The sequence below is a fragment of the Anopheles gambiae genome, chromosome 2 (genome assembly GCF_943734735.2).
Source record: "Anopheles gambiae chromosome 2, idAnoGambNW_F1_1, whole genome shotgun sequence".
NCBI classification, from domain to species: Eukaryota; Metazoa; Arthropoda; class Insecta; order Diptera; family Culicidae; genus Anopheles; species Anopheles gambiae.
The window spans coordinates 103069014-103089282 of NC_064601.1; the positions used below are offsets into that span (position 1 = coordinate 103069014).

General features: G+C 45.7%; 2 protein-coding genes across 12 annotated transcripts in view; one reads left to right on the forward strand and one right to left on the reverse strand.

Moving 5' to 3' along the window:
• LOC1277163 (E3 ubiquitin-protein ligase parkin) overlaps window positions 1-20269 on the forward strand; it is a 43713-nt gene that overhangs the window by 12520 nt on the left and 10924 nt on the right. The gene's annotated exons all lie outside the window — the stretch shown is intronic.
• On the reverse strand, window positions 1596-19460 carry LOC1277162 (hornerin). Of its 10 annotated transcripts, XM_061643459.1 has the most exons (7): window positions 18276-19120; window positions 17980-18121; window positions 16073-17718; window positions 12934-13154; window positions 7711-7809; window positions 6500-6679; window positions 1596-6329 (listed from the first exon to the last, which is right to left on the reverse strand). In XM_061643459.1, the coding sequence occupies exons 3-7, from the start codon at window positions 17109-17111 to the stop codon at window positions 5817-5819; spliced, it is 2052 nt and encodes a 683-aa protein (XP_061499443.1). In that variant the 5' UTR covers window positions 17112-17718; window positions 17980-18121; window positions 18276-19120; the 3' UTR covers window positions 1596-5816. The 10 variants fall into 10 exon arrangements, with proteins under 10 accessions (XP_061499443.1, XP_061499442.1, XP_061499441.1 ...); XM_061643458.1 differs by lacking the exons at window positions 17980-18121; window positions 18276-19120 and adding an exon at window positions 19317-19460; XM_061643457.1 differs by lacking the exons at window positions 17980-18121; window positions 18276-19120 and adding an exon at window positions 19298-19460.

Genomic DNA, 20269 nt, shown 5'->3' on the forward strand with positions numbered 1-20269 from the left:
TACGAATCTAGTGTATAGTAAAGGATGTGCGTACTGGACGGGTGTGGGTCGTCAATTCGTACGACTTAACAACATGCCCGTCATGGGTTCAAGCCCCAAATGGACCGTCCCGCTATACGTAGGACTGACTATCCTGCTATGGGGGGGATCAATAAGTCACTGAAAGCCAAGCCCACAAGTAGTGGTGCAGGCAGGCCTTGATCGACAACGGTTGTTGAGCCAAAAGAAGAAGAAGAATAGAATTAATACGAATACCGTTTTTTTGGTATTCGTAAAAAGATATTCATAAAAATGCGATAAAATTTCTGGACTTTTAAGGAAGCTAGGGGCCCAATTCTATCCCCTGCTTAGGGCCCCGAGCTGGATAAATCCGCCTCTGGGTGTGGGATGAATAATGGTCTAGAGTTTTTAGGCATCTTCGTTCTGCTCTGGTGCGTTCTCTATCTGACGGATCATGTTGGTGGTTGCGTCCCGCAGACTGGTCGGTACACGTGGAACGTTAACTGCAAAAACAAAGGAAAAAACAACTTTACCAAGAGTGGCAAAACATGGCATACACGAGAAGCTTACCGTCAAATATTATCACAAGCCTGCCACGGCCGTTGGGCGTCCTCAAACCTTGACCATCGATCGTCTTCACCAGCGGAAAGTGAAACGGTTCCGGTTCGTTCACGTTAACGTAGAGTTTGATACCATCCATGCCCGTCACTTCCACCGTGCCGCCCAGCAGGGCCACAGACAGTGGCAAAGTACAGGAGCTGATTAGATCATCACCCAGAGCTCTGAACACCGGATGCACGATTTGCCGAAGCACCACCCACACGTCACCCCGCTGCGCATCCACTTGATGACCCATTTCCTCCAGGAAGATCATTTGGCCATCGCGCATGTGGGGTGTGAATTCAATCGATATCATTTGGTGGATGGTGTTCGTCCTTCCCCCAACAGTTATCATCCGCTGGAAGATGATATCTCGCCGTGTGCCCCAGAAAAGTTCCTCCAGATCGAGAGGAACATCCACATTAAAGGAAAGCGCATGCTTCGTCAGCAGCTGCGTCGGCGGCGCATACGACTCGGCAAGAAACGCGTTCGATGCCGTGCGTCCATTTCCAGATGGATTAAAACTGCACAACAAAGACTCTTGATAAAATTATAAGGCTATCAAGGTAAATTTACATCAAAACACTTACTCATCGAAAAAATTGGCCACAGATTCTGGAAGCTCCTGGCGCTTAGCAAACTGCGCTTGTCCCATTTTTCTTCTGGATTAAGCAATTGGAAACACTCTACTCGATGTAATCTCTCGCAAACACTGCGAAATTAGTTTAAGGTGGTATGTTTGGAAAACACAAGGTGGAGATGCGAAAAGCACGCCTTTCACAGGGAATGATTTGATTTTATAATTGTCAACATGCACATGAACATGACATACACAGATAAACGGGCGCTGACAGCTAAAACAATGCGCGTAATTAAAATCGATTTTTCGATTTTTTTATGTTGACGTTTATGCTTAACACCTTTTGATAAGAATTTCGCTGGTGCTGCAAAAGTAAGTGGAAAAAAAAACAAACAAACAAAAATTCAACAAGAAGTCAGTGTTGCACAAAAAAATATTTATTAAACTCGTCAATTAACTAGATTTTGATTGAATGGTTTTGTTTAATATATTTTGTTGTTGTGGCGGTTTTCCATGCTGTTTTGTTCGCTCTCTCTCTCTCTCTCTCTCTCTCTCTCTCTCTCTCTCTCTCCTTTTACCCCTGTTTCATGGTGCCATACTTAAGCTGCTATTCATGAAATTGGTTGGTTTTGAACTAGTTTGTTTGTTTGTCTAACACCCGGCGCATCCTTGCGCGCTTTCACATCAATAGTAATAATTATGGTTGCGCGTGTGTGTCCCCCTTCGCTAACCGGCCGGCCGAACCGGGAAGGCTGGAAACAGTACCTACCTACCCACTTAATGTTTAATTTTAAAAACCACCCACCCCCTCGAGCGTTACGGTGCGGCACGATTTTTGTTCAGCTTCATTAAAACACAACATAATAAATGCTTTCTCCCCCGGGATTGTGTGTGCTTTTTCAATGCTGCCAGCTTTTCCCCCTCCCGGTTTTGGCATCTTTCTCGCGATCATCCTTTTTACTAATATATTTATCCTACTCTTTAAGAGGAGTTAGATTTAAGGAGGTGCTCCATCAAGGGAACGGGCATGGGAGAAGCTTGGTATAAGAACTTTAATTTGGTTGTTGTTGTGTTAGTATTTTTCGCACATCCGCAATTACGTTTTAATTTGTGTTACCATTGTCGTGAGTAAATTCTTCTTGGCCTTATGTTCCTTTCACACGCATAATTTTATATGGTAATGTTCAAAAACTGTATTTAATATTTTATACCTGTTTGTTTGTTTGTTTTTCTCTTTACTTACAAATGCACACATTCGAGAACATTCAGTTTTTGATTTAACCTCCCTCACGACCCATAGTTTAGGGAGCTCTTTTAAAAAAATGAAATGAAAAACAACACAATACAAAAAGCTCTTTTTATTGAACGTTCCCGGGTTTTTTTTTGTTTGGATTTTCTGAAGTTCACTGCCCTCAGGTAAATCGTACCCAAACCACGTCAGAAGTAACGTTGCAATTAAATCTATAACTTTCTTAGACATATGAGATTTGGTTTTGTTTTTGCTTTTACCAGATTCGTTCGTGCTGATTATCTTCCCCTGTGTGTGGAGTGTGTGTGGGTGTGGGTACCAAACTCCACCAAACTATCGCGCTTCTGTTTAAAAACATTCAAAAAATCTTCTAATGTATACAAATTTGCCTTTGGTATCATGTGTGTGTGTGTCGCTTTTTCTAATTAAAATGGAATGGAAAATTCACGAAGTTCCGAGAACCTGAACTTGAACCCGGAGGGCTTTGTTTTTTTTTTGTTACTTTTTTGTGTTGCTAGCTTTCCTTTGCTTTCGTTGGAGATAAGGTGGGAATGTAACAAAACATAAAAGTAAATATAAATATCGAAAACCCTAAACCCAAAACTAGAGGCCGCATTTGCGCGCACTACTATGCTGCTTTTGTATAAAGACGTATGTTGACTTTTCAGTAAGGCACCGTTAGATTCTTTGTTTGTCTTTAATTTTGGGATATTTTTGTGTATGTGTGTGTGTGTGTGTATGTTTAGAGCACACACAGGGTTCTGCAAAACGGTTCCCGCGGCCCTAAAGGAAACGATACGCGAGCCTCACTGATACTCTACTTCAATCTGAATGTGGCAAGGGAAGCCAACCGTAGGGAAGTAGATGTATACCGGTGGAAGAAATCTCTAAAACAGTTTATGTTTCTGTAAACTCCACGTAACGAAGGAATATGGTTTTGGGTGTGTTTGTGTATGGTTGTGTTAAAATGATATCGTTTTTCCGGCCGTTCCCGAGTTAAGCCCTTTCTTTGGGACCGCTAAATGGCATATTGTGGATGTTTACTTTTCAATGCAGCTTTGGAACTTCTCCATTTTTGTTTCGTCTTTACTACACGGATTGGTTGGTTGACTATAATCGTGGTGTAATTGGAGCCTCGTTATCGCACAAACAAGAGATAGGGAGAGAGAGATAAATAGCTACGCTTTACACCTGACTGGTAAAGCTGACCCGCATTGGCTAGTCAGTGAAACGTGGGAGCGGTTTAATGGCGTCGTAGGCGCTACATGCACCTGTTGCTTACCGGCACACGGACCACACTTGCACGATGAAGTTGGCTAAGCATAGCGCGCGTTGGAATGTGTCGGGTTTGTGACGGATGTGCTCTAACGCATGTTATGTACAAAACACGTAACGATGTTGATGCTAGTAGGTTGAACATCGCTCTTACAATAGGTATATAGGTAATATGTCTAATGCATGAACTTTAACTAACTTTGGCTTTGCATCATTTCACTCTGCAGTTTCCTTTTTCCATCTTGTTTTAAATCGAGCTAGGCTAACGGGGTAAATATGCCAACGGTGGTGTAGTTTATCGTTGTTGAAACAGGTATATGATTCATTAAAAAAAGAGTAATAAAACTATATAGTGTAACATATATCAAAAACATGTTTTAGATGAGTTAGAACCACATGATGACACTTTTCTAATCGTTAGTGCACAATTGCACCATGAAAGTTTGCTTCACGAAAGTAAGGATAAGGGAAAATTGTACAAAGTATCACGAGAATGGAACTAGCAATGGAACGTTTGCCTATTTTAGTAGAAAAAATAAAAGATTTTACAATTTTAAAGATAGCTACGGAAAGCTTAATGTACTGAGCGCTATCGCAGACTTATGTATACTGGGTATTGTAGTCCGACTATAATAAGCAATGCTTCATAGGTAATTGCATACTTACTATTTGAGCTAACTATTCATAAAGGGCCACTTAATACATCGTATTCAATTCGTGTGCGATTTTTTCAGTGAAGCATCGTTTTTTTTGCATCGTTCAACATACTTTGATAGCATCAATCACAGTCCTGTTTTGTGATCAAGTTTCTTTTTTAAATTAGCCTCATTTAATCATTAATCAGCCAGGCTGGTGTCAAGACTTTCTACCCCTTATCGAATAAAGTGAAGTCGATCTCTAATGCAGCCTCAACGAGATGGATTGTTGAACATTTTGACGCCTTCATCGTTTTCCATACATATTTGTCTTTCTATAAGTACGTCAAGAAGTAAAGACACTTTTAAAAAAAAAAAAAAGAACGTTGTACAATGTCTTTCTTAACTGTTTGTCCCTTCGAGATACATTCTAAATAGACTTGACTGCATATTGCATATGTAAGAAATTGTTAAATAGGATACAAAATAGAGGTGCTTTTCGATAAGTTAGCTCAAATATAAGTATGCAATGTGCATTATTCTTGAAAACGTTTAAGAAAATTATTGTTTTCGAGCTATAATGCCAAGCATGACCTTCTGTTTACGCTGAGTACATTAAACTTTTGGTAGTTTTGTTGATAAATGTTGAGCTTAATCTTTTGCTGATCTAATTGTGAGCGTTGCAGAGGTCGCTACCTATCTTACACCAGGTTCTTGTAGGTTTGAATTATTCTCCTTCACATACGATAGTCAAACAAACCTTGAAATGCAAAAAACGGTGCAATTATCCACTACCGATTAGAAACATTGGATCAAGTGATTAAAATTAAACTTTTTCTGATTCAGTAACAAGAAATCAAATTAGGTGTCTTTTTCTGCTAACAATCAATACTATTGCAACGACATATACTGATACAGTAAAAAAAGGCAGTTTTTTTCTCGTTTACGGTATTTTTACAAAAGAGCAATGGTAAAATTAATAAAATTGACAAAGTAGTGTCAAAAATGGGACTTTGCTCGTATGAAATTAAAAGCAAACTGGAATTATGGTGTTACATTTTTGTAAATTAGTAATCTTTTCAGCCTTTTTTTGGATACTATTGGCCGTAAATTGATGTTTTCGACGCCTTAGGGAAGGTCAGAGAACACTGCATACTGGATTCACCACAACCACTATTGACACGTTTACCCTAGCGCCTCTAACATGAATCAATTTGAGATCTTTTTTACATGACACTTCTGCTCTGCCCGCGGCTCCATTGCTACCGTTGCAGAATATCATTTTTTTTTTGCATTTTCGCCTCTTGGCGAGCTCCGTTTTGCCTTTGGCATTAAAACAACTCTTTGGATTACAGCTACAAGGTTTGTGGGAGTTTTTCCAGCTTTCGCCAAACTGTTCCTTTGGACGTTCCGTTATGCTGGGCTCGAGGTCCCAATCATCTAGCTTCACCAACTAAGCCCCGTTAAGGTTGTCTCTTTAGTTCACAAACTCGTTGCATGTCATTTCGCTGAAATAGTTTCCCAGCGGCGAGTCGACGGCATGGTCGGAGTAGGATGACGATTCGTAGTACGACGGATGAAAGTGGCTGGCACTGATCGGCAGACCGTACCCGCTGGTGCCCGGTGTGCTATCGTACGCGTCCACCGGTGGAGCCGCACCGTGCGCCTCCCAGGGCTGTGGGCTTAGCGTATCCACGTCGGATTCGTACGCATTGAGCGATTCCATGACGAGCTGCTGCATGGTGGTTGTGCCGTGCTGGGATTGATGAGCCACACCCGACTGCTGCTGGCCCTGCTGTTGCTGCTGCTGCTGATGTTGGCCGGACTGGTGATGTTGTTCTTGTTGCAGCTGGAGCGGATGGTGATGAGCCGGTGGCGTCGGTGGACTGTGGTTCGCTGACGTTGGACTGCTGTTGAAGAACACCTCCGAGAACTTGCCGATCTCGGTGGAACCGAACGCTTGCTGGAAGCCTGGCAGCGGAGTGACGTGCTAAAAATGGTTGAAAAAACGAAGTAATTAGTGCCACGGGCCACGAAACCAGTTCAGTTGCACCAAGTATATTTGGTTTTCAGGTGCAGTGGGGATGGCTGTGAATTAAAATCGATTTACGATGATAAAAAGTAACGCAGCGCGCTATTCACCCAACCCATCGTTCGTACCTTGATTTCTACCGGTGGCGTCACCGTGGTGGCACTGTTGTTCGTTTGCTTTTCCCTACTTTCGGCGGACGTTGATTTCGTTTCCTTCGACTGCTTGCTGGTCTGCTTTTTCGTGCGTCTCGTTGGGCCGGCAGTTCGGCTGGGGGACGCCGCGGGGGCACCTTCCAATTCGTTGGTTTCCTGCGGCAGGAAGTGAAATTATTGTCAGTGAGTGTGTGGGCAATCTGTAGGCATGGAGCATTTTTTTTTGTTTAGGATTTTTAGAGACAACAAATTGATTTCCGATTAGATTGCAGATGTTGCCAAAAGCATTCGAATCATTCTTCATTTCATTTGAATATGTACTGGTGTGATTTCATTTCAAATTTCAGGTTCGTTGTTTTGAATCCTTCAAACAATAACAATCTGTCCGTAGATACTATTACGGTTATAACGTTATGATTGATTTGTTTATGACAAAATATATAAAATTTTCAATTTCAATTATTAAGCCAGTAGTGTTTTCTCTTATTTGTTGGTTTTATGTGGTACAATATGTTGTTGTTGTTGTTGTTTATTCTTATAGGTCTTCGGTGGGGTTTCGTTCGCCTCTTATGCAGTACAATATAATTGCTGTAATCATCTAATAGTCAAGTATGCTCCATATCGTGCATGGTTATTGTTGAATATTGCTTGATTTCCTTCATATTAAAAATAAAAATTATTTAAAAACTGTTATGTCCGCATGTGGTATGGCGAGAGGTGGACAAGTACACACACACACATAAGATGTTTTTCAACAGCTGTATTTTTTTTAATTTCAAAATGAAATTTAAGTTTCAACACATGATTTTTAACACATAACAAATAACTGTCAAACTAAATTCAGCTTGAAGCGTGTTGAAAATCATGCTGTAGAAAATTAGCATGATGGAAATGAAATGTCAGATTGATGTGGAACAGCATTTTGCATGCGGTCAATAACCATGTTTGCATTCGAAACTGACTTGGAAAACCCTGTTTGAAGTAATAAGTAACTAAAAAGTTTGGTTTGAAGTAATACGTATCTAATAGAGAATAGTTAAGTGTTACGTGTGTTCGATGAATTTTAGTAGGAACATGTATATTTCCAATTCTTGGCACGTGTTTTGTTGTTGCTAACGTGTGTCTACCTTTTTGCTGTTGTTTTTATTCGGAAGGGATCATTCATTGTCCCTGGTGACAATAAATACCTTTCTACTGTTGTTTCCATCTCTGCCTTTCAATCCATTGGCGGTTGAGTATTTTCGCATTCGTCCAGGAAATTGATCCTCTTCGGGCCAGCACAAATTCTAAAAAAAAAACATAAAAAACAGTATAAGTGTAAAGCTCCGTTTCGCATGTAAAGCGGAAAGCAAACCGCAAAGCAGAGAATGAGTGCGGGATTAGATTAAGCAATTCCACACTACACAAGCTGATTAGTATGTAAATATTGCCTTCCTTTCTCGTCATAAAGCACGCGGTATATAATCGCGGCATCGTTATGATGCATTTGTTTGAGAGAACGGCACTCTCTCCGTTCTCTCTTGGAATGTTTTGCTCCCTAGGCATGTGCCGCGCAATGGTAGAAGCAACAAGTGTTGTTCCATTTTTGTATACAAACAAGATACGTAGCACCCGAGGGGATGATACATAAGCGGCAATGCAGCACATAGACACCCGGGAGCAGTGTGAGCGTTCTCCTTCAGCTACTGGAGTTTGTTTGTTTTAGAAATGCTCTCAGCGGCGCTGGTGCTTTGCTCTCTCTCTCTCTCTCTCTCTCTCTCTCTCTCTCTCTCTCTCTCTCTCTCTCTCTCTCTCTCTCGTAAGTTTGCCCTTAACATAGTTGTGCACTGATGGCGCGCGTTTTTTCGGCATTTCCCGAGTTATGCTGAAACGTATTCGTTTTCGCTTTTGCAGGGGTTTTCGGTCGGTTGTACATGTTCCTGTTGGGTATTTTGGTAAGCCTGATCTATTAGTTTGACTGTTAAGAAGAAGATTTGAATCTCCTGGTTTTTTTGTATCTAGTGTTCTAATAATATTAAACCTATATATACTAAATATGATACACTTCAATAGAGTGGAATTTCATATTCAGCCAAGATGTTGCTTTACCTTTAGCCGAAGAGGTGTTTAATTTGCGTTATTTGTATTCGTTTTATGTTTAAAACATAAAACATAAAAGCAAATGCAAACAGTTTAATTGTCTTAACTTTTTTAAAAGTACAGCGCAATACACACGACAACCTTTTTGCTGCCATGCATACACACCTAGACAACTCGTGCTGCTTGAGGCTTAGACGATCGATGAAATTATCCTACCTCGCAAACGGCGGCAGTGTTGGGTCGATTACAGGCGCCCAGAATTTACCCCTTTTCTGAGTAACAGCACACATTTTCGCACCCCAAAAGTGGCGCCTTTCTTGGCGCGCTCGAATCGATCGAGTCAATGCTTTCTTTCCCTCTGTTCGGCTCCGATGCGAGGCTTAAGATTTTGTACTGGGAGGCAGTGGCAAACGTCAAGGATACGTTGACGTCCATCCCGATGGTGAGGAATTGCATGTAAAACTTAACCAAAAGGGCGATACAACGGAGCGCGGGGAACGCGTGTGCGGTACAAAGGCCTAGGCTAGGCAAGGCCGCAATGTGTGTATGTGTGTGGGCAGAGACGGGCAGAACGCCAAAAACCTACGCACGAACACACCACACCCCGTCATTATCTCTCCCCAACCAGTCCCCCCCGGGCCGAGCGACTTGGACTGCGTTGGCTCGATCGATCCGGAGCGGGAGAAACAAAAAAACCTTGCTAGCGAGAAGTCGCCCACCGCGGTCGGTTGCGTTGGCGCGCGATGGATCGATCCGTTCCGTCCGGTTGGTGGTGGTGGCGCTCGCTGGTCATGGAATTGGAAGGCGATTACTGCACGAGCAGCCTCGGCAGCCCGGGAGCATTTCTGGCTGGAAACGGCTGGAAACCCAAAACCGTACTGCGGAAAAGCCAGCACGCTGTACCAACACCACCAAAACACGTCCGCCCCCCCCCCCGGGGGTGTCGCTGGGAGGCAAAAAAGGACAACATTTCGCGACATACCCACCGCACCCCTTACCGCATCCTTCCGGGGATGGTGGAGCCTACCTCTGCGTGTACCGGCGGCGGCGGTAGCAAACTGGAAGCAAACTGGTTTGGCCCATTTTTACTGCGCAGGATCGATAATGATTCGCCGAACCGATCCGACGACGACGACGACGACGACCACGAAGACGACAGGCGGCAAGGAGGACAACATTCACAGCAGGAAACAGCAGGGCTGTGTGCAAGTGGCATGAGCGATATGCTGTATGTGTGTGTGTGTGTGTTTGTGAAGAAAGGAAACAGGATCGATCGGTGCAGGAACTGTGGACAGATAAGGGCGAAACGCGTGGACGCCGGGCAGGCGATAACAAGGATTTTCCCGCTTTCACCCATCGGAATCTCAGTAGAAATGGGAGAGAAAGAGCAAGAGCATGAGAGCACTCCTGCGGGTGTGCGGGTGTGTGTGTGTGAGTGTCGTCCCGGTGCGATGGTGTTAGTGTCCCGTTGCCATGGAAGCTTTGCCGGTTGTACCTTCTTCCAGCCGTTTTTTTTTTCTTTGCTCTTACCGCTTCGGATACAAAATACCGCGCGAAGCTGCGTTGTACATAAGCAATGCACTTCCGGTTGTTTGGGAGGGAAGGCGCAGGGACGACACTTTGCCCGTTGCCAGCACGTTGCACATACACCTGTACATACACATTGTGCATAATGTGTGCACTTTCATCCCCCGTTCCATACGCTGGTTTACATTTGCAGTTGGAAATAACGCTTCCATCGATGGTGTGCAGCCCTCTAGTGCCCATAGTGACTGTCCGGAATTGTAAGAAGCTCCCGATGCGCGTTACAAAACAGAAAGAATCCCTCTTTCCCGGCAACGAGTTAAAGCCCCATTCGATGAAGCACACTTCATTTGTTTTGCGCTCCCCGACCCGACCGACCCGGGGAGGAATTGTGCTCGTGGCGTTTAATCGATCATGTGCCGTTTGTTCGAATATCGATCAGCGGCAATTGGGGAATGGGGCAAACACGGACGCGTCGCCAGCAGTCACTGGGCATCACGCGAACACAGTGTTGCAACTGTTTGTGTGTGTGTGTGTGTGTGTGTGTGTGTGTGTGTGTGTGTGTGTGTGTGTGTGTTGAAGGTGTGCTGGTTTCGGGCAAATCAACCGTAATATTTTAATCAACGCTCGAGGAGCTAAGGGATGGCGGAGTGGGGTGATTCCAGCTCAATTATCAACGCGCGAGTTCTATAGCGCATGCAGAGAAAAGGATATGTTTGGCACAGTATTTTGTGGTAAACATTGCTTCCAATGGTCTGTTTTTTAGTATAGTGTTTTAGTATATTTAAAATTAATTTAAATTTTAAGTAAAACGAGAGTTCATTATAATTAAAACATTTGTTTTCTTCGTATTTTGTAATGACGATCGGAACAAAAGCGTATCGGAGTCTTCAGTGGGTTATGCTTGCATGTTGATTTACCAACATAGCACATTTTATAATACGATAAATAGAAAATCATGTGTGAATCACTTTTTTATTTGTTGATACACCACCAAATCGTATATTTTTTTGAATTGTAGCATATTAAATAAATTTTTATCTTTAAATTCATCAATTTTTACCTCATTGTCATCAATATAAGACATAAATTTTTGACAGAATGCCAAGCGCATTGATATAATGTGTTCCAAAATTAATGACCATATTTCTTTAATAATTGATTATGAATAATTAATAATGTAAATTAAATTATTATTCAAATGTTGAATTATTGAACTAAAATAACAAACCATGTTATTATCATATTAATTAAAATGCTAGTTTTTTTTAAACAAAAGCACATACATTGAAAAGCTTTAATTCACGCTTTCTAGTTTAGTTAAAGAAAATTGAAAATTGAAAATACGAAAATTGATAAATACTGTCATAAATTGGTGCCTTAAAGAACTAATTTAACGGCAACGGCTAATTATACAGCAATAGGCCAGCAACTAATTCATGCGTTCATGACACAAAAATCGAATTAATGTGATTCTTTAAATGTAACACAAAATGTTACTAAAAGATTCGATCGAATGCGATTATTTTTAATTTTGGGTACATTGTCTTGAGAAATTACAGGTAAAAACCTTAAAAACAAACAACACAACAAGATACTGCCACTGTTCATTCGAATCAAAGCGCAAGGGCGGATTATTCACTGCCCAAAACTAAGCGGCTGCGTGGGTCAAGATCGCTAGAGGCGGCTAATAAGATTCTTTTCAATCTTCATTTGGTTAACAATATTTCAATCCAACCATTCCTCTGATCTCCCTTGTCGTGACTTACATGCGTGAGAGACCGAGTATGACCTCATCCCTTGCTCTTGCCGTCACTGATAAAGCGATAAATTTTGGCACTGACCGGTTTCTTATGTTGCAGCAAACGAGATCAGGTCTTTTCTATTTTTGAAATCGAGTTGACGGTGCGTGTTGGTAATTGTTCGGGCAAAACGGTGTACTATTGAAATCGTTCTGTTAACATGACGTAAACGATATTTAGATGATTTTGTAGTGACATTCTTACGTGTTTATCATACCGTGAGTATATTTTAAATTCTTCCTCCGTAGGTTGGTCTGTCGATTTGATGTGTATTTTTATTTCAAATGCCCGTCTCGATCGATCTGCTCCTATAGACTGGATTTTCATTTAAATAATAAATCAAATCTTCGAGCGGACAATCGATCATAATGTCCGGCATCAAATATAAAGTTTGAAAATGGAACATGCTTAAATGTTTTTATGTTTTTATGTAAAGGCGGCATTTTACAGAGAAAGTTTCTAAAATAAAAATCAAGTTGTATGTAGTATGTGGTAAAACATGTGTATACACAAACACTAACACACACATCAAGAGAAACTCCCAAAGCGCAATGTATTCCCATCCGGTACATGCAACACTCGCTACACCCTTGGACATGGCAGCGACGTGCGAACACCAGCGGGACGGGAAAGGACCACGAAATGACGCGCTGTGCAGACTTGTTGAAAATAAATCAATATTTGACAACGTTCGCTCGTCGTTCGCCGTTTTTTTTTTGTTGTTGGTGTGGAAGTAGTTCCGGGCGAGGCATAAAGCCACACCACTCTTTGCCGTGTTCACCATCCTCCGGGGGCGGGATAAACAGTGCCCAGGCGGAAAAGCAAAGGAAACAAAGCGGGCAGCAACAAAAAAAAGTTGTCCCGGAGGTAGAAAATAAAACTGCACAAACACAAAGCGGAGCGCACTCACGACGCTACGCTACGAAACAATCTGCATCGCACGGTGCATATACCAGGCAAAAAACCCGCCCCTGCCCACAAAACCCTCTAGTGCCATATACTTACTGTAAGTGCATCCAGCGATTTCATCCTTGTCGCACCGTTGCTCCCGCTGCTTAACCCGTTCACGGTTGCCGATGGGCTGCCGGACCGGCTGCCATGGCCACTGTCACCACCAGCTGCACCACCGTTTCCATTGGCGGTACGCTGCAGTTTGCGCTCCTTGGGCTTTCGCATACGGGTATCCTTTGTGCTGAGCGGGAACTCGGCTGCTGCTGCTGCTGCTGCTGGGCGTCCATACAAACACACACCGATGGGGTTGATGATGGTGATGCAAGTAGCAGAGTAGAAAATCCAAAAGAAAAGAATGTTAGTAGGAAAAAAAATCAAACATAACTGCTTCCATGAAAGAGTGTACGCAAAGAGCCCCTGCGAAGAAAAGCGAGGAGTGTTTCGACATTTCCGTTTGGGCGACCGTGGGGAGTGAGAGCGGTGATGGTGAAAATTCGTCTCGTCCCCATGACGGTGTGCCGTGTGTGTGTGTCTGTGTATTTGTGTGAAAGGGTTCGCATCGTTTGATGGAATGGGTGCTAGGGTAACGTGGGACGTTGCTGCCTGACGACGCAGTATATAGGACGGGCAACCTTCACCTCCGTGGCTTTTTCGGAACCGTGCACCGTGGGCGGTGGTATCAGGTTTTTATACCAACACCACCACCCCCGCCCACCTCATCCCACGGGGGTTGGGTGGTTGTGGGGGATTTCATTTTGCCATGTGGAGGATGTATGTGGGCTTTGGGAATATAAGATGATGCTCGCCAGCGCTGTACATAACAGAATGTGGCGATGCTGGGGACGGGATGTCACCGATAGACGAAAGCAAGCCCGGTTCGCCGAAGAGAGGCTGGGCATACAGTGTGAATCGATTCGTGTGTAATGGGGAGTTTTTGGAGCTGGAAAAAGAATATGTGCTCTTGGAATAACCTAGACTCGCCCGGGTTGATAGCGCTTTGCAGCAATGCAGCTGTACCAGCAAGTGAAGGGTAAAGAGTCTACTCCGATTCGACTCCGAAAGTTTCGGCACCGACTTCGGAAGGTAGGTTCGTCTAGCATTATCCGGAGTCGTCCGGAATCATCCGGAGCCGTCCGGAGTCGTCTGGAGTTGTCTGGAGTTGTTCAGAGTCGTCCGGAGTCATCTGGAGTTCTTCAGAGTCGTCCGGAGGCGTCTGGAGAGGGAGTCGTCCGAAGTCAGAGTCGTTCGAAGTCGTCCGGAGTGAGACGGAGGGGCCCTTTATCGTCTGGAGCGGTGTCGTCTGCAGTCGGAGTCGTTCGGAGTCGTCCGTATTCATCCGGAGGCGTCCCTCGGAGTCATTCAAAGTCTTACGAAGTCAGTCGGTGTATTGTTTTTATGGTCAGTCATTTCATATCCAACTCCGACTCCTGCTGGCCGTTATTCTCAGAAAGAAAAGTTTGTTTAAGAAGCGCACGAGCAGATTGAAGAGGGATAAAACACCAAGAAATGAAATGACTCCGACTCCGGATGACTCCAGACGACTTCGAACGACTCTGACTTCGATTCTGAAAGACTCCGGCTGACTCCGGATGACTTCGGATGACTTCGGTGGACTCCGGACGACGCCGGGCGACACCGACTCTGGGCGGAACTATTGGTTCCGATTATGCCAAGGTCGGAATCGGACTAACAATAGCCGGAGTCGCAGTTGTGGGTGCGCTCCAAAGAGACCAGTACAAAGTCCAGTAAGGCGCTTTTCGTCAATTTTTGGAATTGTCTTGTTTTGGAGCAGGAACATTTACTGTTTAATGCACTACAGCGGTGTGTGAAGTTCCACGACCAACTACAACTTCCTACAAAGTACCTCAAATCGTCACCTGTCGCATGTTTTATCAACAAAATTAAAAGGCAGCTGGCAGCACCACTTATGATATTCTCGATAATCTTCATCTTATCGTGGAGCCCCTTCAACGCGCATCTTTGGGAATGCCATTGTCCGGCCCAGCCAAATCCGCAATTCGCTTGACCGGTCGGGACATGATAATCGAATTGCAGACCACCGCAACATTGTCCCGTTTTTTGGACGCTAGCGCACGCCAGGGTTGTAGGGCTTCGGCTTTCTCTTGTCGCCCTCTAAACGACACGATTGGCACAAGTTTCGACTCGTTTCGGGGTGACGCAGTATGTGCAAAAGAAAGGTGGAAAGCAAACGCACAGAAGCACAAACAACACCCCCTTGCTCAAAGCATAAACCGTCAAATTCTCGCCTGCTGCTGCCACTGCCGAGTGTTGGCGTGCTTCTATTGATTTTTGTCCCATGTTTCTCTCTCTCTCTCCGTATCGAAAGTTCCCGGGTTGCGCGGTCGCTCGCTTGTCCAGTGGAAGCAGCAGCAGTAGCAGCAGCAGCAGCCGTAGCCGTTTGCTGGTCTGGTCGCACTCAGATGCAAAACAAAAACAGGTTCCATTCCGCCACCGCGCAAAGCTTCACACGCGCGCAATGTGTGGTGTGTAGCATGTGCCAAGCCTCTGATTAACTGAGGGCGCTTGGTGTGAGTGTGGTGGACTCTGGCGCTTATTTACTAAGGGTGCGAAATTTGGTACAGCACCATTACAGCAGGAGAAAGGGAGAGCGAGAGAGAGAGCGAGAGCGTGCTAGGTGAATGCTATCGATCGGTTGTGACAGGATTCAATGGTGCTACGCGGTCTCACCAATACCACCGCACTGCAAAAGCAAAACCCATCGGAGGGATTTGGGTGGAAACTTCTTCTGACAAAACCCACGGAGAGAGAGAGAGAGAGAGAGAGTGACGTGTGACGATGGAGGCGCATTGTTTTCGTTTTTTTATCGCTCTCATTTCCCTTGTCACGCTTTTCATCAAACACGCACACACAGCACTATCTGGAAAGTGACTGCTGGTTGCCATGCTAACGGAGTGTTGCTGTGTGTATGTGTGCATGTTTTACATGGTGTGTTGTGTGTAAGAGCAGCATAAAGAGCAAAAGGAAATGCGAATTATCACATCACGGAGAGCGGGGGAGAAAACGCGGACGAAAAGGGTAGAAGCGGTGTGGTAGCACTTGGTAGCAGCAGCAAAATGGCTGCCTTCTCGCTCAAACTCACACACCGCTGCGGTGTGCGGTTGTGTGGGTAAGCCAGATTCGCGATTGTTGGCGAGCGCGCGTGTGTACATACCTGTTGCTGCACCGAGAGCGAGTGCCGCTGCTGGTGTGGGTGTTGCGGTGGGTGTGCGGGAGGTAGCACTCGACTCCCGCTCATCCCCGCCGGCTGGTGGATGCTGGTGGGGTGGACTGTCCCCCGAGCTGTAGGAGGAACCGGGCAGCGTGTAATCGGTGCCCGGTGACCCATACCCGGACGAAGCAGTATTGGTGGTGGTGTTCGACGGTGGACCATCACCGACCACACTGCTGCCGCCGTTGCTGGTGTGGCTGTTACTGCTGCTGCTGCCGCCGCCTCCTCCACCCGTCGTCATCCCCCGTTCGTTGTGACTTCCTGGGAAGCTTTGGTGCGCTGGAAACTGCTGCTGCTGCTGCTGCTGCTGCTGTGGGTGGTGATGGTGTGATTTCCCCCCAGCAGGATGATCAGGATGCGTGCCGTTCCTGTACGGTGGCAGGTGAGGGTAGTTGGCGAAGCTCGAATACTGTTGCTGCTGTTGGTGTTCCCGCTGCCCGTGATAGGGGTACGGGTCGCGGGACCCACCGAACGGATGATGCTGCTGCTGCTGCTGCTGCAGGCTGGAAGTGGCCCCATAATGCCGGCCCGCCGCCGATGGGTACAGGTAGCCACCGTACATGGGCGAGGCCGCACCACCACCGGCCCGAGCGTACGGTGACTGCGATTGGTGATAGTAGTGGCCGTTGTAGTGCCCCGGACCATAGTCCCGGTAGGCCGACGGATGGTAGTTGCCATAGTAACCGCTGCCGTAGCCCGACGGTCCGTGATGCCCGTAGCCGCCGCCGTAGTACTTATCGTACCCATCGTACGGAGCATGCGGCGAGGCGGCCCCATGGTAGCCGCCACCACCCGGCAGCGGGGAAGATCGATAGCTAGTGCCGTACCGGGCGCCTCCACCGCCGCCGCCGCCGCCAGCCAACGGGTACGGTGACGCACTGCGCAGCATGCTGGGCGCGTACGGGTAGCAGAAGTTGCCGTTCATCGCGTGCTGCCTGTAGTCTGCGTAGCTGGCAGTAGTAGTGCTGCTGCAACAATCCATGCCGCCGCTCCTCCGGGAGTGAGCGGGATTGTTGTTGGTTTTCTGTTTTTCTCCCCTTTTTTTCCTTTCCCTGCTGGTGCGACCCGCGACTCCTGGGGCCTATTTTTAGCCCAATCGCTTCCCCATACACACACACACACACCCACTCACACAGTAAACCAATTATGCCACTATTTATAGGCAAACGGTGGCGCTTGCTAACCACCGCGTGAACCAGGGTTCGGGAGCTTTTCCTTGCATCGGTCGCTCATGAGGAGGGAGAAAGGGGAGCGACGGTTTGGCGGCTTTGCGTGCGTGTGCGGTGTGCGAAGGGTGTGGTGGCGCCTTAGCGGCGCATCCGGGAAGCATGAAACGGGTGTGCGTGGACTGTTCGGTTTCGGTTGTCTTTTAGCTGAGACGGGAGACAACACACACAGACACATGGGAAGGTTGTTACATGTTTATAATCACGGCTTGGTTCTAGCCACTCCGCGGCTCGGGGGGGAAACGGATACCACACTCGGGCTCAACACTTGTCCAGCAGTTTGTCGTAGCACATGGTATCGTTTTTCTTTCTCGTGTGTCGTTTTATGCTGGATATACTTAATTCACTTTCACCTTATGTTAGCTGGAATGGGAAACAATACTTAAAATTACTTCACACGGGTCACCGATCAGTTTGGGTCAATTTGTGTTGGATTTTTCGGGAGGGTTTTTTTCACTTTCACTTTCTAACACACATTCCTTTTTCGCACATGCATACACGGACACAATAGATGGAAAATAAATCCCCCATGCACACGTTCTAGCAGTCATCCACTGTCCGGTGACGTAGGTTGATAAGTACACCCTGTGTCTGGTGAACTGTATGTTCATTGGGCACACACACCTTCTGATGATAGTAACACCATGTTTTGTAGACTTGTTTTCATTCTCGATCCATGCATGGTTTCCACTTCTTATCACTACAGTTGGGTGTTGCTTTTGCAGCCATTTAAGTCGCACATGGCACAGCGCACATATGGCGCTGGCTAAACTTAGAACACAAGAACACACACAAACAAACACAACAGTGGGTAAATCACTAACGATTATCGTACTCTTTCGCGCACCGCAGGGACGCCTGCCGAAGCGACCCGTACTAAGCGAGCGGGTTTATGAATGATTGCCAAACCACGTACTGACCTTCTCATCGCTGACGGAGGCGCCTAGTAGCGGTGCTGGAAAACTGGCAAATAGTACAGCTTTTCAAGCAAACACACACACACACACACTCACGCACACTTACACAGACACCAACCCATCACCATTCTTTCTCTCTCTCTCTCTCTCTCGCTGAGGCTACTCTCTACCCGGTTAGGTTACTCACACTTGTGCACCGGGCGGAAAACGAGAACCTTTTCCTACGCGACCGGCCACATTGGAAGTTTATCGATCACAAGTGCCGGAAGGGTGAAAAGGGAAAGGGGCGGGCGTACTTTTTTCATTCATAATTGTGTGCTGTACCTTCCAGCTCTTTCTCTCCGCGAGTGTGCCTTTGTGCAAATTTGCCCACCCCGGGGAGCGCGCGGGGAGCTGGACCGAAGAAACGTCACTACATCGCGGCTAGTTGGCACGAATCGACCTCGGTTTTGGCGCGCAGAGTTGTCCTTATGAATTAACTGATCTGTCGGGATTCTTTTTCCTCTATCACGCAATAATTAATTCCTTTATCACACCCATGCTGAATGCACAACACTGCAGCAACATTGCTAAAGCACACCAAGGCACCAAGGAAGGAGAAACGAACCACGAACTGCTGCGCGCGTGTGTGTGTGGGTGTGAGCTGAGCACAAAGCTTAGCAGACAGAAGAAAGAGAGCGAGAGAGAGAGAGAGAGCACGATGGTGCTGCGGGACGACACACCGATAAGATGGAAAATAAATTTTCATCCCACCCCCGGAGGATGCTCCCCACGCAAACACATACGCGCGAGAGCTTGCACTCACACACGCACACGCACGCACCCACATATGCAGGAAACGCAGCTTCGTTGGTGTTTCTTGTTTGATGGACACACATACACAACCTGTTCTTGGACAAATCGGCACGTTTTGCTCCACTATCGCTGGCAACTGACCACGAGTCGCGAACGCACTTCCCATTACCATTCAAAACGTTGTTACGATGCTAGAAAACACACAGAAAACAGAGCTCCGGACACACTACCACTGTATAATATCTTTACTCTTCCTGCGTACGACTCAAACGCAGCGAGATTCGTGCGTTTTTTTGCTCATCCTGGCACGCGGGTTCCCACCGGAAATGGTGACGTATCGTGGCGGCGATTGCTTCTCAAGCTATGTGTGGTCTACGGCACAGCCCTATACTAACTAAATCCGTACCCGATGTGCAACCGGGCGATACCAGAGCGAGCTGCAGTTACAGAGAGAGCGCGAGCGTTATTCTGAGAGCGGAGCATGTGAGACAGGGCTCTTCAGCTGTGTTGTTGACGGCTAGTGTATAAAGAGAGAAAGAGTGTAAGCTGCTCAAATGCTCACAAAACGTCCAAACGCGGGCTTTTGCCGTCCACGTTAGGAAAAAATAGATTTTTGGTTAGTACCGACGAGACAAACCAGGCGTTGGACACGGGAGTTATTTGCATGTGTACAACCATGTAAGTTTGCCAGCTTCCGCATCGACATTCGTGTAATAAGTTTTATTATGTACACTTTATTACGGATACGTCTGTTGCTCTCTAGTTCCCAAGCACGTCTGCTGGATCATTCCCCAAGCAGCCAGAACTGTCATATGCCAGTGTTGCCAGCAACCTTGCTTATTACACGCTTTCTTTTTCTTTTTTTTTTTTTTACAAATATTTACAAACTTATTATTAAAGCTAATTATCCTAATGCACTTAGTCTAATCCTATCAATATGAATCTATACTAACTAAACATCAAATATTCTTGGAGCACGAACGACGCGTCCACTTCGAGTTTTGTATAGGTTATCTGTATCTGACCCATCTGATTGAGATTCGTTATTTTCAAGGTCTTCATTTAATGTTGATTCTGAATCACTCGCTGTACAACACGTGTCATAATCAGATTCTGTCCCTGTAACTGTTTCGTTTGATTGATTTTCCAATGCCTCGGTATCTTGTGTTTCTATGCTTTCAGTTGGCTGATATCTATTTTCA